We start from the raw sequence: 17872 nt of genomic DNA, 5'->3' as shown, positions 1-17872 counted from the left end.
CACACAGCCCCTGCCCATGGCCCTGCTCCAGTGCATGCCTCGGACCCTCAAGCCAGCATGCATGTCAATGCACACCCACAACCCACACCACTACCTCCATCCTCCACACCATATATACACTCACATTTGTATGAGCCACCACTAAAGACTCCTGTCAGAGCCATACCCAATACAACCCTTCCACTGGCTGCCTATGATGGCTTCATGCAAACTAATCAGGTAAAGAATGTCCAAGTTTTCACTGGCAGTGCAGACAGCAAAATGCTTGTGGAGGACTGGGTCTGCTATATGCAGTATCTCTTGGAGGCAATAAAGCTCCCCACACACCTCCGCTTTTCGACTGTCATGCCACACCTGAGTGGTGAGGCCAGGAAGCTGGTTCTAAATCTACCTCCCCATGACCAAACCCCTGAGAAGGCATTTGAGGAACTGAGAGCAGAATACGGTGACACACAAGGATCCTTAGATCCACTAGCTGACTTCTACGAATGCAGCCAGAGGTCGGGAGAGTCTGCCTGCTCTTGTACTATAGCACTGGAGGCAATATTGAGAGCCATGGAGGAAATTCAGAGAGGGGCCAGGCCCTTCCCTGATCACAACAGTAAACTCACCCAGCAGTTTTTAAGAGGCCTTAATGATGAGGGGGTGTATGCAAGGATTGCACCAATGAAGCCCAGGTTTTTGAGTTTCCAAGAACTGCAAGCTGAGCTCAGAAACCTCGCAAGAGAGACTCAAAAGTTCCAGTCACAGCAAAAGACAAAGAAAACCTTCTCCCAGGTGCATGTTACATCAGAGTGTGACACAAATATGAGGTCAGAAAGGATAAAACATTCTTCAGAGTGGTCATAGCTAAAAGAGATGGTCATGAAATTAGCTCTTAGCCAAGAGGAACAGATGATCAAGTTGACCCACCTTGAGTTGAGAATAGCTGCACCAACTCCTGTCTCCCCACCAAGGGTCCAGCCACCCCCTGGAACAACCACCCAAGGCTCGAGTGTGACATGATACCAGTGCAGGAAGCAGGGACATATAGCACTAGTCTGCAGAGCAGTGCTCCCAGAGCCCAATCTGCTCTGGACTCACCAATCCCAGCCAGTGACCCCAGCAGAGGGCAGCACACCCCACTCAGCTCAACCTTTAAATGCTTAGAGCCCATGGTAGCTGGGGCAACCATAGGCAAGCAGAAAGACCCCCCCCCCCCCTCCACTGCAGGTGAACAAAATTGATGATGAAGAAGAGTACACTCCCATAGTGGGTCCCAAGAATGAGGGGGAAGTGGAAGTCAATGGAAGAAAGTGCAGGGCTCTCATTGACTCAAGCTCTCAGGTTACCAGTATTACTCACATATACTGGTGCAACCACCCCGACCTCCAAAAACAAAAACTATGGTCCTCTAAAATACCCATAGAGGGTGCAGCAGGTCAGTGTGTGCCCTACTATGGCATCCTGCACATTGAGTTGAAAGTGCTGGGGAAAGAGTTCAAGACTGTATCAGCTTTTGCTGTCCCCGATTCTGAATATCGTTCTTCTGTCCCTCTGCTTGTGGGAACTAATGTTGTCTCTACTACCAGGAGTCACCTCCAAGCAGCCTATGACCAGCAGTTTCTCCAGCAGGTCAAGGAAAGCCATCCAAAGTGGTACACAGCTCTACTGGAGATTGGCAACACTGAACATGGAGGAGCAGATGATATGGTGGGCCCTGCTGTGTACACTGGCTGTAAAATATGCATCCCGGGGGAAAAGAGATGGATTTAAGGTGTAATATCAAAGCTGGCCCTCAAAGAAAGACTTATACAGCCTTGATTGAAGGCCACCCTTCCATCCAGCTCACCCAGGACCTCATGGTTGCCAAAGTCTTTGCTGATGTAGAGAGGGGCAATGCCCCGTCAGGGTGATGAACCTGTCCCAGCATTCTGTCATGATCAGGCCACACACACAGCTGGCCAGCGCCTTCCTGGTGGACAATGTGGTGGAACTTTCAGTCATAGAGCAGGGAGACCATCACATGAATGGGAGCAAAGAGACATGCCTGAGTCTGAATCAAGTGGTGGCATGGACTTGAGTGAAGCAGCAGTGAAGAATGAGCTCCAGTGCACCCTCCTTAAAGAGCTTGTGGAAAAGAATAGGAGTGTGTTCTCTCAGCATCCCATGGACTATGGTCACACAAAAACAGTGCAGCATGAAATCCCCCTGGTTGATTCAAAGCCCTTTAGACTCCCAAGATTCCCCCATCACAGTGGCAGGATGTGAGAAGGTTGTTGGAGGAGATGGAAACAGCAGGAGTCATCAGGCCTAGTAAGAGTCCATATGCTTCACCAGTAGTGATTTTTACCAAGAAAAATGGATCACTAAGGCTATGCATCGACTACAGAAAGCTGAAAGCATATACGCAGAACCATGGCCTCGCTTTCATTAAAAATGCCTTGAGACCTCAAGAATGGCACAGGAATAGTTTTAAGCATTAACAATAAATCTAATATAGTAATTTTTACAATTCAAGTGATTCATATAGGTAGCGGTCTGAGTGAATGACCTTGATGTCGGTAACGTCACAGCAGGAAGTTTATCGGTCTCATCGTCACTTCTGGTATACTAAAACACAGAGCTGACTGCAATCCCGATCCTCCATTTTGGGCTAATTTATCACCATGCCATGTAGATGTGCCAGCAACATGACAGAAGGTGGATTTACATTGCATTCATGGCCCAAGAATGTTCAAACTGCAAAGATTTGGAGGCATTTTGAGAGTTGTTCACGGGCACATTGAGCACCTATGAAGTGGTGTCTCCTCTGCTCTGCACATTTTACTGAAGACTCATATGAGATCTCTGATCTGTTGAGGAGCCTTGGCTATAAGCCCGTATTGAAAGAGGGTGCAGTACCAACAATTAAATAAAACTACAAGAAAAGGAAAGCACTCATTTTATTTATTTTTTGAAAAGAAAGTAAGTTCAGTTGCACCAGTTCTCCCGGAGTGTGAGCCAAGGGTTGTTGGTAAAACCCAGGATGGAACGAGACAGGACATATCGCTCGGGCAGTGACCTCACCATGGTTGTTGCTAAGACCGGTGATGTTATGTTCCATCCCGGGTTTCAGTAATTGCCTGAGCCGAGCAGTAATGGCAGAGTACTCAGTATGGAGAAAATGGAGAATGAGTGGAGCAGCCGTCTGATTTCTTCACTGGATATTGTTGCCATCTCGCCCTTATGTGGAAGAAGCGAATGAACGAAGAACTGAACAAACAACTGAAAGTCAGATTGTTTCAAAACAATCAGCCACAAGATCAGCCTTCAAGAAGTGAGAACACAGATGGGTAAGCTGCGACTCTCATTTGGATATAAAACAACAAAAACACATTGTTTACCTACATTTAGATAAATACATGTAACTTGTATTGTGTATTTAAGTTACCGGTATAAGATTGATTGATTAATTTGCTTCAGAATGTGATGGTCTCAGTTCATCTGATTATTTAATTAGCCTTTTACGTTTTATCAGTGAAAGTGCATGTATGTACATGTATGTTGCATAAGTTATAACACCTATCCTGCTTTAATGAGAGTCAACCCACAGTCAAAGCAGTCAAATCAGTCTTAGTTGAGCAAGTCGGTAACGGTATTTCTTACTTTCACCGTAAATTTTTATTTATATGACCTTGGTCTATAGCTGTCAAAGGCCTCAGCCTTAAAACCGGTTACCACTGTGACGTCATACACTCAGGGCTGGCTGGCTCAGCGGGGCAGCTCAAATGCCAACTTTGCGGTCAATTTTAACTCTCAAAAATATATTTTTTTTGTTCCCATTTATGCAGCATACAAGAGTCAAGGATGGAGATACTATCCACTCAGAAATTAATTTAAAATTAAAGGCTCTGCGTATCTGCTTTAACTCCTGCAGCACAAGAGATGCATTCCCACTGCCCAGAATAGAGGAGGCCCTCGAGGCTCTGGGGCAAGTGAAATATTTCTCAGCACTTGAGCTCACATCTGGGTATTGGCAGGTAGAGGTGGCAGAGCATGTTAGACACAAGACAGCATTCAGCACTTCTGTGGGGCTGTTTGAAGCCAACAAAATGCCCTTGGCCTGCAGAATGCTCTGTCCACCTTTCAGATACTCATGACCTGCTGTTTTGGGGACCTGAACTTCACCCACCTCTTGATTTATTTTGATAACCATCATTTTCTCAAAAACCTTTGATGAGCATCTTGAGAGGTTGCAGCTAGTGTTTGATTGGTTGAAGGAGCATGGGTTGAGGTTGAAGCCTTCCAAGTGCCAGCTCGTGGGAAAGGAGGTGCATTACTTGGGTCACTTGGTGTTCGCAGAGGGCATCAGCACAGACCCAGAGAAGATCAGCAGGGTTAAAGACTGGGAGAGGCCCACAAATTGAGAAGAATTTCTGTGGTTCCTGGGATTCACTGGATATTACAGATGGTATTGTCAGCGGCTACTCCACCTTAGCTGCTCTTTTATACCACCTCACTGCTGGTGACCCTCAAAAGAAAAAGAGAGGGGGGAAGAAAAGCCTGGGGCCTGACCCACCCTTTGTCTGGACTAATGAGTGTGAGATGGCCTTTCAGTCACTGAAAGAAAAATTGACAACTGCCCTGGCACTAGGCTATGCAGACTACAGCTTGCCTTTTGTGCTTCAGACTGATGCCTCAGAGGAAGGGCTCAGTGCTGTTCTGGCTCAGATCCAGGGTGGAGCAGAGAGAGTAATAGCCTATGTCAGCAGGGGCTTGAGCCCAGCAGAGATGAGGTACCCTGCACACAAACTAGAGTTCCTCACTCTGAAGTGGGCGGTGACAGAAAAGTTCTATGACCATTTCTATGGGTGTAGGTTCTCTGTCCTGACAGACAATAACCCCCTCAAGTGTGTCATGTCCTCTGTGAAGTTGGATGCTACATGCCAGTGGTGGGTGTGTCGGCTGTCTGCATTTGACATGCAGTATCACAGGGGACAGAGCAGTGCAAATGCTGATGCCCTCTCCCACATGTCTAACCAGGAGGTCACCCAAGTCTAACAAACCTGCCCTCAGCATGTGAGAGCCAGTGAACAGGGGTGCAAAGAGAACCAACCCACCCAACAACTGGAAAGCTCCCCAGGTGCTGACACTCCTGCCTCGGAGGAACCAGAGCCTCAAGAACCTCAGCTGTATATGCTCAGTGAGCTCTACAGGGACGTTGGGATAGCATCACTGCCCACCATGACAAAACAGGAGATTTGTGCAGGGCAAAAGGAGGATCCTGTAAATTGACCTTGTCTCGCACTTTAAAAATCTGAACCAAAAATCAAGCCACAGTGAGGATAAGTGGTGGTGGGCAGGTTTGCCTTCTCTTAAAAGAGTGAAGGAGGTTAGTGATGAGGGATGGCATCATGTACTGCCATTTCCAAGGCTGCAAAAGGGGAGTAGTGGAACATCTGGTACTGCTAGAGAGGTTTCACACACCAGTTAAGACTGCTCTCCATGATGACTCCGGGCACTTGGGGTTTGAGAGGACGCTGCAGATGATAAGGGAGAGGTTTTACTGGCCAAAGATGTTTCAGGAAATCAAGGCTTGGTGTGAGCAGTGTGAGACGTGCTGCCTAAGAAAGACTCCAAGTGCAGGGCTCCCCTGGTCAGTATCCACAGCAGTGCCCCCATGGAGCTTGTGTGTGTGTGTGTGTGTGTGTACTTTTTGACTCTAGAGAAATCAAAGCGTGGCATACAAGATGTGCTCATCGTCACTGCCCACTTTTCCCACTATGCCCAGGCCTATCCCACTAAAGACCAAAAAGCCAGAGTATGAGTATGTCCAGACCCTACATGACTGTCTGTCACAAGCCTCCATGCAGGCAAATCAGGCCTCCTGGAATGCTAATTGACAGCAGAAAAAAAAACTATGACCAAAAAGCAAAGAGTCAAGTGTTCAGCCCAGGGGACAGAGTTCTGGTCAAAGTATGTCATGTGGAAGGGCAGAAGAAACGGGGAGTCATGCCCACACATTGTGGTAAAGAACCAACCAGCATACCTATATATGTGGTGAGAACGGAGGATGGTGATACAGAGGGTGGTCCACTGCAACCTCCTTACACAGTGCATGTTTCTTCCAGTGGAGCACTCTGGTGCAGTGACAGCTGAGGGAGTTGAGTGAGACATGGAGGACTTGGGGGCGGCATGGTGGTGTAGTGGTTAGCGCTGTCACCTCACAGCAAGAAGGTCTGGGTTTGAGTCCCGTGGCCGGCAAGGGCCTTTCTGTGCGGAGTTTGCATGTTCTCCCCGTGTCCGCGTGGGTTTCCTCCGGGTGCTCTGGTTTCCCCCACAGTCCAAAGACATGCAGGTTAGGTTAACTGGTGACTCTAAATTGACCGTAGGTGTGAATGTGAGTGTGAATGGTTGTCTGTGTCTATGTGTCAGCCCTGTGATGACCTGGCGACTTGTCCAGGATGTACCCTGCCTTTCGCCCATAGTCAGCTGGGATAGGCTCCAGCTTGCCTGCGACCCTGTAGAACAGGATCAAGCAGCTAGAGATAATGAGATGAGATGAGATGGAGGACTTGGAGGTGGATGACATAGAGGAAATTGTGGAAGGAGACTTACCTGTGCCCACAAACAGGCTGGATGAACATGCAGAAGTGGAGGAATTGAAGATGGAGGTGGGACAAATGAGTCAAAGAGGGGAGGATGACACAGTCAGTGACACCAACTCACTTCAAGGGCCCAGCATTCCAAAGAGGAACACACTGAGAAATCGTCATCCCCCAAAGAGACTGTCCAAAGCAAAAAGAGCAGCAGGACACATTTAATAAAACAAAAGCTAGTTTATTCACTTTGATTGGAGTTTCGCATGCACACACACACACACACACTATGTCATACAGGACATTCATACATCACCTTCAGTGTAATTGTTCTAGTTTTGTGTTTCGAGGGTGTTTTCATTTTATTTTGTTTGGTCTGATGGCTGGGACGCCATCAATTAAAGAAGGGGTAGATGCAAGATAGTAGCCGAGTTAACCCACATGGCAGCACTGTGGCGCCATGTATTCCTTCAGTAAACCTGATGTTTGTCTGTTACAGGACACTGTAGTTCAGCAATTCCTGTTGTCCGGGATGCCGTCTTGGTTAAATGTTTTTGTATATGGATCTGAAAGGGTGATGGAGCCAGCAGCCAATAAAGTGTCAACAAGTCTCAGCCACAATCTAGAACCCCTGTCTCCGGTGCTTCATTCTCTCCCAACCCATCACAACAATAAAACACAACGCAGAGTACCTGGGTGTGTAGGGAGGCTTCAGCACATCAGAGAGGATTACACACACACACACAAATTATATATTTTATATATATAAATTAGTAGTAGTTCTCGCTGTCACCTGCATTATGATGTTCCAATCAATTCACATCCAATATTAATCACTACCCTAATTAATCACTTCGTGGTCACTAATTAGCAACATTTTTCACTTTGCATTTAATTACAGTGTCCTCCATGATTATTGGTACCCTTTGTAAAGATCAGTAAGAAGGGTGAGAAAAAAAGCCACCTTTTGTTGAACTAGCTTCATCTCACACTAAATAAAAGAGAGGGAGAGAAAGCCGATCATTAATTGAACAATTTATTCAGAGAAAAACAAATCTCTCAAGAAATTTTCAACAAAAACATGTCACTATTATTGGTACTCTTGCATTTAATACTTTGTGCAACCTATCTTTGCCAGTAAAACAGCACTGAGTCTTCTCCTTTTACATTTTAGAAGGTTGGAGAATACATCAGAGATCATTCCTCTTTACAGAATTTCTCCAGATCATCCAGGGTCCTTGACCCTGTCTTGTGCTCACTCCTCTTCAGCTCAACCCACAGGTTTTCACTGGGATTCAGGTCAGGGGATTGAGATTGCCATAGCAGAAGCTTGATTCTCCAAACCATTTTTGTGTTGATTTGGACATATGCTTCAGATCATTTTCCTGCTGGAAGATCCAATGATGGCCCAGCTTTAGTTTCCTGGCCGAGGCAGCCAGGCTTTGATTTAAAATGTTCTTGTATTTCATGGAGTCTATGATGCCATGCACCTTAACAAGGTTTCCAGGGCCTTTGGAGGAAATACAGCCCCAAAACATCACTAAACATCCACCATAGTTTACAGTTCGGATAGGGTTCTTTTCATTAAAGCCATCCTTCTTTTACTTCAAAACCCATCTTGAGTGTTTATTGTCAAAAAGCTCCATCAGGCCATCAGAGTTACAGTTAGGTCCATAAATATTTGGACAGAGGCAACATTTTTCTAATTTTGGTTCTGTACATTACCACAATGAATTGTGAACAAAACAATTCAGATGCAGTTGAAGTTCAGACTTTCAGCTTTAATTCAGTGGGTTGAACAAAATGATTGCATAAAAATGTGAGGAACTAAAGCATTTTTTTAAACACAATCCCTTCATTTCAGGGGCTCAAAAGTAATTGGACAAATTAAATAATTGTAAATAAAAATGTTCATTTCTAATACTTGGTTGAAAACCCTTTGTTGGCAATGACTGCCTGAAGTCTTGAACTCATGGACATTACCAGATGCTGTGTTTCCTCCTTTTTAATGCTCTGCCAGGCCTTTACTGCAGCGGTTTTCAGTTGCTGTTTGTTTGTGGGCCTTTCTGTCTGAATTTTAGTCTTTAACAAGTGAAATACATGCTCAATTGGGTTGAGATCAGGTAACTGACTTGGCCATTCAAGAATATTCCACATCTTTGCTTTAATAAACTCATGGGTTGCTTTGGCTTTACGTTTTGGGTCATTGTCCATCTGTATTATGAAACGCCAACCAATCAGTTTGGCTGGATTTGAGCACACAGTACGTCTCTGAATACCTCAGAATTCATCTGGCTGCTTCTGTCCAGTGTCACATCATCAATAAACACTAGTGACCCAGTGCCACTGGCAGCCATGCATGCCCAAGCCATCACACTGCCTCCGCCGTGTTTTACAGATGATATGGTATGCTTTGGATCATGAGCTGTACCACACCTTCACCATACTTTTTTCTTTCCATCATTCTAGTAGAGGTTGATCTTGGTTTCATCTGTCCAAAGAATGTTCTTCCAGAACTGTGCTGGCTTTTCTAGATGTTTTTTAGCAAAGTCCAATCTAGCCTTTTTATTCTAGAGGCTTATGAGTGGCTTGCACCGTGCAGTGAACCCTCTGTATTTACTTTCATGCAGTCTTCTCTTTATGGTAGATTTGGATATTGATACGCCTACCTCCTGCAGAGTGTTGTTCACTTGGTTGGCTGTTGTGAAGGGGTTTCTCTTAAACATGGAAATTATTCTGCGTTCATCCACTACTGTTGTCTTCTGTGAGCGTCCAGGTCTTTTTGCATTGATGAGTTCACCAGTGCTTTCTTTCTTTCTCAGGATGTACCAAACTGTAGATTTTGCCACTCCTAATATTGTAGCAGTTTCTCGGATGGGTTTTTTCTGTTTTTGCAGCTTAAGGATGGCTTGTTTCACCTGCATGGAGAGCTCCTTTGACCGCATGTTTTCTTCACAGCAAAATCTTCCAAATGCAAGCACCACACCTCAAATCAACTCCAGGCCTTTTATCTGCTTAATTGAGAATGACATAACGAAGGAATTTCACACACACCTGCCCATGAAATAGCCTTTGAGTCAATTGTCCAATTACTTTTGGTCCCTTTAAAAACAGGGTGGCACATGTTAAGGAGCTGAAACTCCTAAACCCTTCATCCAATTTTAATGTGGATACCCTCAAATGAAAGCTGAAAGTCTGGACTTATGTCCATTACTGTATATAACTATAACTTGAATATGTTTCAGTAAAGAGGTAAAAAAAACAAAATTTGTGTCAGTGTCCAAATATATATGGACCTAACTGTACATCAGACCACAGAACACGGTTCCAGTCAAAGTTGTCGTAGCGTTTTGCAAACTTCAGGTGCTTACGTTTGTGATTAACTGACAGAAAAATATTTTTTTCTGGCACACCTTCCAAATACAGTGCCTTGCAAAAGTATTCATACAGTACCCCTTGAACTTTTTCACATTTTTCCACCTTACAACCACGAACTTAAAAGTTTTTTATTGAGATTTTATGTGATAGACCAACACAGAGTAGCACATAATTGTGAAGTGAAATGAAAATGATAAATCGTCTTCAAAATTTTAAACAAATAAAAATCTGAAAAATGTGGTGTGCATTAGTATTCAGCCCCCTGTCCTCTGATACCTCTAAATACAGTCCAGTGCAATCAATTGCCTTCAGAAGTCATCTAATTAGTTAATAGAGTCCTACTGTGTGTAATTTACTCTCAGCATAAATACACTTGTTCTGTGAAGGCCTCAGTGGTTTGTTAGAGAACACTGAAGAACAAACAGCATCATGAAGACCAAAGAACTCACCAGACAGGTCAGGGATAAAGTTCTGGAGAAGTTTAAAGCAGGGTTAGGTTATAAAAAAAAAAATCCCAAGCTCTGAACATCTCAAGAAGCACTGTTCAATCCATCATTCAAAAATGGAAAAAGTATGGCACAACTGCAAACCTACCACGAAATGGCCGTCCACCTAAACGGACAGAGCGAGCTAGGAGAGCACTGGTCAGAGAAGCAGCCAAGAGGCCCATGATCACTCTGGAGGAGCTGCAGAAATCCACAGCTCAGGTGGGAGAATCTGTGCACAGGACAACTATAAGTCGTACACTCCACAAATCTGGCCTTTTTGGAAGAGTGACAAGAAGAAAGCCATTGTTGAAAGACAGGCATAAGAAGTCCCGTTTGCCAGAAGCCATGTAGGGGACACAGCAAATATGTTTCACCACTGTGAAACATGGTGGTGGCAGCATCATGCTATGGGGATGCTTTTCTTCAGCAGGGACAGGGAAGCTGGTCAGAGTTGATGGGAAGATGGATGAAGCTAAATACAGGGCAATCCTGGAAGAAAACCTGTTGGAGGCTGCAAAAGACTTGAGACTGGGAAGGAGATTCACTTTCCAGCAAGACAATGACCCTAAACATACAGCCAGAGCTACAATGGAATGGTTTAGATCAAAGAATATTCATGTGTTAGAATGGCCCAGTCAAAGTCCAGACCTAAATCCCATTGAGCATCTGTGGCAAGACTTGAAAATTGCTGTTCACAGATGCTCTCCATCCAATCTGGCTGAGCTTGAGCTATTTTGCAAAGAAGAATGGGCAAAAATTTCAGTGTCTAGATGTGCAAAGCTGGTAGAGACATACCACAAAAGACTTGCAGCTGTAATTGCAGCAAAAGGCGGCTCTACAAAGTATTGATGCAGGGGGGCTGAATACTAATGCACATCACATTTTTCAGATTTTTATTTGTTTAAAATTTTGAAGACCATTTATCATTTTCATTTCACTTCACAATTATGTGCTACTCTGTGTTGGTCTATCACATAAAATCTCAATTAAAAAAAAACTTTTAAGTTCGTGGTTGTAAGGTGGAAAAATGTGAAAAAGTTCAAGGGGTATGAATACTTTTGCAAGGCACTGTAATCTGTTGGCATGGAGGTGGCATCTGATGGTGGTTTTGGAGACTTGGAAACCCCAAGATTTTACTTTTTCATGTAATTCACCAAAAGTGATCCTTGGGTGGGTATGTATGTATGTATGTATGTATGTATGTATGTATGTATGTATGTATTTATGCATGCCTCTCTTACCCTCCTCCTCACTGTACATAGGGGCAAAATAAACTTGGGTCCTCTTCCAGGCGAGTTTGTAACAGTTCTATTTGGTGTCCACTATTTTATTGTCCCAACAGTAGAAATAGACATTTTCAGGTGAGTAGCTTTTTTTTTTTAATATCCATTCCCTGCCTTATGAAGGTCAACACACTTCTCCCTCATTTGGTTTGTGTGTCTTTCCCCTACTGATGGATGACTAAGGGAAATAGGCCTCTGTGTCACCTCATATTTGTGTCCCTGTTAATCAGGAAGTCATGGATTACAGCTTGAAAGTTCCTACACACTCAAATCAACTCAAAAATTTACATTTTAAATGGGAAATATGCTTTAGTTACATTGTGTTCACTATAATTTCTTGGGGTGCCAATAATAGTGGCATGTGTTGTTGGTTAAAACAATTATCTTGATGAGGGATTTGTTTTTCTCTGAATACATTTATTTCGATTCAAGGTTGGATTTTTCGCATTTTTTTCAGTGCGAAATGAAGCGACTTCACGAAAAGGTGGATTTTTTTCTTGACCCTTTTTACTGATCTTTACAAGGGGTCCCAATAATTATGGAGGCCACTGTAGGTTTCAGTATTTATACCCACTGACCTAATTATCACCATTATTGAATGTGTTGCAAATTAATTCATGTTAATTTATGGTGCCTTATATTTAGTCGTGTAAAAGCTATTTTAGTTTAGTGCAAAACATTATCATCATCATATAGCTGGATGGGAGAGAAATGTTGTTTTACAAAATGTTCAGGTCACCTGTAGCAGTTGTTGCTGCTTTGGTTGAAGCTGCCTAGCACAGTCAATATTCCCACACCTGTACTATAAGAGTAGATAATTTGACTGGCTGCCTCCATCCATACCTGCACACCCACACACAGAAAAATTTATAAAGGTTGTGAGTAACACACTACACTTACTTTGTTACCTGATTTTTGTTTATATGCCAAGAATTCTTAAACCATTTCCTTCAAAATATGCCAATAATAAAGTTATATTTTGAATAACAGTTATCCACTATAAATTTGCTTGTCAAATTTTGCTGAAAACTAACTTCTAAACATAAAAGTGTACAGAATGTTTCTTTAGACAGAAAATACTTTGTTTTTTATACAGAGAAAACATAAACAAAAAAAATCCCATTATGGGGGGGGGGTTTAATGTATTTTAATCATCATTGGTCTTTCAAAATAACCCTATAGAAATAGTCAATGAAAGTGTTAGCCCTGTGTCTGTGTGTGTTTACAGCACCTGAGGCTCCAACAGTCGCTGGAAGTCAGGATAGAGGTAAAAAATAACACCCTGCATGGCTCCAGGGAGAGTCAGTCCACGAATCAGCAACACCAGCAACATTACATAGGGGAATGTGGCTGTGAAATACACCACCTCAGAACAGTGGACGGAAAACACGTCATGTAAAATGAGTTCCAATGTTGAATTTAAGTGTTTATGACTTAATCATTCCTAGTGACTAATATGCAAAGCCAATTATGGAACCCAAGCACACATTCACCTTCCCAGTGGACTTGACTCCTTTCCATATAGAGAAATAGCATATGATCCACATTGCAATTAGACACAGAAGAATCTCCCAGTTGATGTTACCTACTTCATCAATACCTTTGGAGATAGAAAGCACTCTTCGCCTGTACAGTAATATCATGGAAATAAGTGATAGCATAATATTCTCTGTAACTTATGTGTAACTCCGTATGGATTTACTACATAGTCCATCTTGGTTAACACTAAATTTTTGTAACTACTGAAATGTTGATTAAAAGCTTTACTACATTTGCATGTATATGACACTTACTCCCAAAACTCAGTGGCTGCTGATGTTGAGTTGACCTGTCTGGTCCAGTTGGCATTATTTACAAGAGTAATACAGCTGTCTGAGGAAGAAGGAAAGGGAATATAGACAGTTTGGCACTAATCATCTCATTAAATGTATGTATACTCTATCAGTGTTTTTGTTTACAGTTATATATTTGGAAATGTGGCTTTTAACAGATATTAAGATATACATACATTTTGTAAACTGTAGCAGGTTATACTCTAATAAGTTACCCAGCAGAGGAGGATAATGGGGTGTGGGGAGACATAACCTCGAGGATGTCAGAGTGGGGGAGGTTTTGAAGGGATGGATGGATGGATGGATGGATGGATGGATGGATGGATGGATATTAAAGTATTGGAACAGCAAAGCCAATTCATTTGGGTTTGAGATAATTAGACGAATATGAGACAAAATTATTTTTTTTATTTAATTTCCTTATTTTCCATCTTGATGTTATAACTTAGACCATGATACATTTGTTTTTAATTGAGCAAAAGTATCTGAACAGATCGCCTTGAATTAAAATAAAGTCTCATCTCATTATCTCTAGCCGCTTTGAATGACATTATTTCCACATTCACTGAATATGAGCAATTATGATTGGCTACTCTACTACTAGGCTATCAGCTCATACATTGTGAGTCGAGAAAAACAAAATGAGAGAATGTTTTGCTGGACCAACCAAGGATGAAATAAAAACTCTACTTGAAAAAAAAAGTAAAAAAAATATGGAATGAAAGTATTTGATGGTAAGAACGTATCTTTATTTTTCAAGGATTATTTTAGCATTTTTCACAAATTCCTTCTGTCATTTTGCTGGTTTGTTTCCATTCTTCATCTTTAAGGATTAAAATTTGTTGAAATTATTTAGACTGGTTCAAAAGCTCAAAGAACTTTGAAAATTACATCACTGAAATGTCCAAGGAAGAATTAAATAAATGTCTAAAGCTATTCTATACGTCGGCATGACAGCAAGATGGTACTTTCTACAAAAAAAACAAAACTAAAGTCAATTTGTGTAGCCATTGATAGGTTTTTAAGAAGTCCGTTGAAGTGGAAATTACTTTGCTGGACGTTTTGTATAAAGATTTTATTGATCGAATTTGCAAAAAATAAAAACAAAAATGCTCTGTTTCACAAAATCCAGTGAATGTGGATATAATAAAACAATTATTCCACTCAATCTCGTTGTACATGTCTTATAGCCATTGGCTCATGTATGACTCGATTTCGTGGAATAATCATTCACTATCTATTGCTTGTAATAACTGCATCATACCAATGACCAACTGACATCACCAAACTACATTCTTCTGTTGTGATGTTTTTCCAGGTTTGTACCATAGCTTCTTTCAGTTATTGTTTTTTTGTTTTGGAAGGGTCTAGCGTAAATAAACAAATTTCATCTACCAAAAAATGTGAATTAATTCATATGAAAGAAAATGTTGTCCTGGATCGGGTAGCAGTCAAACGAGAACCTGTGCTGGGAACACTGGGTGCAAGGCAATCACTGGACATCACACAACCATTTACACCAGTGCACACTTTAGAAGAAGAAGAAACCTTTATTTGTCACATGCACACTTCAAGCACAGTGAAATTCATCCTCTGCATTTTACCCATCTGAAGCAGTGAACACACGCGCACACACCCAGAGCAGTGGGCAGCCACATTAGAGCGCCCGGGGAGCAGTCAGGGGTTAAGTACCTTGCTCAAGGGCACTTCAGCCCAAGGCCACCCCACATTAACCTAAATGCATGTCTTTGGACTGTGGGGGAAACCGGAGCACACCCATGCAGACATGGGGAGAACATGCAAACTCCACACAGAAAGGCCCTCACCGGACACTGGGTTCGAACCCAGAACCTTCTTGCTGTGAGGCGACTGTGCTAACCACTACACCACCATGCCGCCCACAATAGAGTAGTTAACCCACTTACTAAAACTTTTTTGGACAGGAGGAGAAATCTGAAGTGAAAAAATAAAACGTAGATACAGGAAGTAGAACAACACAGATGGAATCCTAAGTTCAGGTTTGAACCTCAATGTGCCACCCAAGCCATATTTTTCTGAAATATACAGAATTTCTCTAGGTAGGATTTCCCTAACTAGTCCTCAAATGAGCATCAGGTGTTGAAAGCAGAAAAAGCTCTTTAAGAAAATAGGAAAACAAGTAAATATAACTGTGGCAGTGGGGGCGTGGTCAAGCGTCGATCTATGACCGGAGGGCGGAGTCAGGGAAGGTAAGTGGCAGAATCACTACACCTGAGGTGAATTAACCTGTTTGTGTGTCTTCCCAGGAGCCGTGCCCTATTTAAAGGACATGGGACATGGATTTTTTTCTGGGTATAATTATGTATAAAGGACATAAGAAATGCCATCTAAATCACTGCAGGGCATCAAAAATGTGAAAATCACCACATTATTCAACTTTTTTATACATCAGCGTAAAACAATGATTCGTTAATTAGCTAAGCGGTCACGTGACCCGTGACGTCACAAAAACTTTTCAAGGAGCCAGCGCTTGGGTATCTAATGTAAACAGGTTACCGAAAGGGACACCATCGACAGTGACATTCCCGATGTTTCACAGAGATGTGAAGTTAGACCCTATCAATTCGAACCGATAGCTGGAAATTCACATGAACATAGATCTCGTCTTTACTCTGATGGGTCAGATGATTCTGAGAGTGAGAGTTCATTCAATCCCCATGAAACTGAAAGCGGTCGGCTCGATAACACATCCTGGTAAGTTAAAAACAATTCTGCTCAAAGGCTAATGATCTGCTGAAAGAAGTATTATTTTTGTATCATATATTGAAAGTTCATCATAGATCTAGCTAAAGTCCGTTGCAAGCTAGTTTTTTTTTGCTGATATTTTTCGAGATTGATTGAGATACAATGCTTCCAGAGTCCGAGATGAAAACATTCAAAATGGCGAAACGAGTCAGAATTATGATAATCAATAATTGACACACCCAAAATTATAATACTAATCCTTACCGCATGAGGCCCATGGTAAAACCACACTTCCAGGAGGGGCTGCCGTCTGCCTCCCAAGCCGGCCGAGAGCGCTCATCGTCGGGCACGGCCAGGCGGGCGAATGCCCTGGTCCGTCCGCCCTGTCTAGAAAATAATGGTACAACTCCGAGTGAAGGTATCAATGCACTGTCGAAGCGCGCAGAAGGTGTTAGTACGCCTGTCATTATAGTGCGGACTTTCCATAGCATAGAAAATCGCCACGTTTCAATTTGTGTAACTGAACTTTGTTTCATGTCACTGGTCATATAAACCTATGTAAACAGGAAAAACGTGGAAGAGTTTGGTCGCATCTAACTACAGCCCCAAAAAATACCATTGGCCATGCTGAGCCTAGCTACATTGCTAACAGGAGTAACAGCGCGTCTGACTGACTGGGAGGTCGCAATACACCATGATGTTCAATGTACGTTAAACACTCTAAAAACGAAAAATTTTCTTGTCATCTAAGACACAAAAAAATATTTTGTCGCATTCGTCATCATCACGATTCACACTTCTCCATATTCATCTACCCGCTTGTGCTGTACCCGAAAGTTTTTGTGACGTATGATCACGTGACAGCGGCTCTTCCGGTTGTAAAATATGCATATCGGAGCTCGAGCAGAAATGCCATATAATCACCACGAATATAATGATTTTGCTGAATTTAATAGATAATTTTGTATTTGTTGATGCAATTATTTCATATTTTTAATGGAAAGAAACTGATATAGCGTGCATTTATGTTTCATGTCCCATGTCCTTTAAGGAAGAGAGCGAGAGCAGAGCGGGCTCTCTCCCGACCAGAACACGTGTGTGTGGCGTGTGTGTGCGTCCATGTCTAAGTAAACGTGTAGAAGCTGAAAAGCTAATAATAAAAGAGTTAGTGAGAACTCAGTACTGGCCTGCCATGCTTCTGTGCTCCACCCACCTAAACACTTGCTACAGTAACATTGCTTATATAGCAAGGCTAGATGATCTGTTTCATCAATTTAAGGCACTCTTGTTCCCATTTCATACTTGTGTTCCAGATGTTGTCACAGCTGGCCCAGGGAAGCTGAGACTTGAAGGATGAGACCAAATAGAGCAATGCCCAGGCCAGGATTATGATGTAACACATGCAGCCATACAGTTGAATCACTTGGCCTGCATAGCCAACACCTGAAAGAGGACATAAAGCCAGTAAGTAATAGACCACAGGGAATAAAGTTCCTAATGTTGCATAGGACAAGTACACTGTGTGGCCTAAAGTATGTGAACACCTGAAATTTAAACCCATATATGAGCCTTCCCTCAACTGTGGCCCCAGAGTTTGAATCATACAA

The 17872-nt window shown here is 42.6% G+C and overlaps 1 protein-coding gene across 4 annotated transcripts in view; it reads right to left on the bottom strand.

Moving 5' to 3' along the window:
- Window positions 1-17872, bottom strand: part of LOC132888100 (sodium- and chloride-dependent GABA transporter 2-like) — a 38797-nt gene that overhangs the window by 16928 nt on the left and 3997 nt on the right. For 2 of the 4 annotated variants that reach the window (XM_060924092.1, XM_060924093.1), the window contains exons 3-7: window positions 17568-17708; window positions 13503-13581; window positions 13203-13335; window positions 12941-13075; window positions 12449-12552 (exon numbers count right to left, since the gene is read on the bottom strand). In XM_060924092.1, coding sequence (XP_060780075.1) covers window positions 12449-12552; window positions 12941-13075; window positions 13203-13335; window positions 13503-13581; window positions 17568-17708 — 592 coding nt within the window. Of the gene's footprint in view, window positions 1-12448; window positions 12553-12940; window positions 13076-13202; window positions 13336-13502; window positions 13582-17478; window positions 17488-17567; window positions 17709-17872 lie in introns of those variants that run through there. The other 2 variants (XM_060924095.1, XM_060924094.1) reach the window with 2 other exon arrangements.

The sequence above is a fragment of the Neoarius graeffei genome, chromosome 6 (assembly GCF_027579695.1).
Source record: "Neoarius graeffei isolate fNeoGra1 chromosome 6, fNeoGra1.pri, whole genome shotgun sequence".
NCBI lineage: Eukaryota > Metazoa > Chordata > Actinopteri > Siluriformes > Ariidae > Neoarius > Neoarius graeffei.
This window is presented reverse-complemented; position numbering and strand designations above follow the sequence as displayed.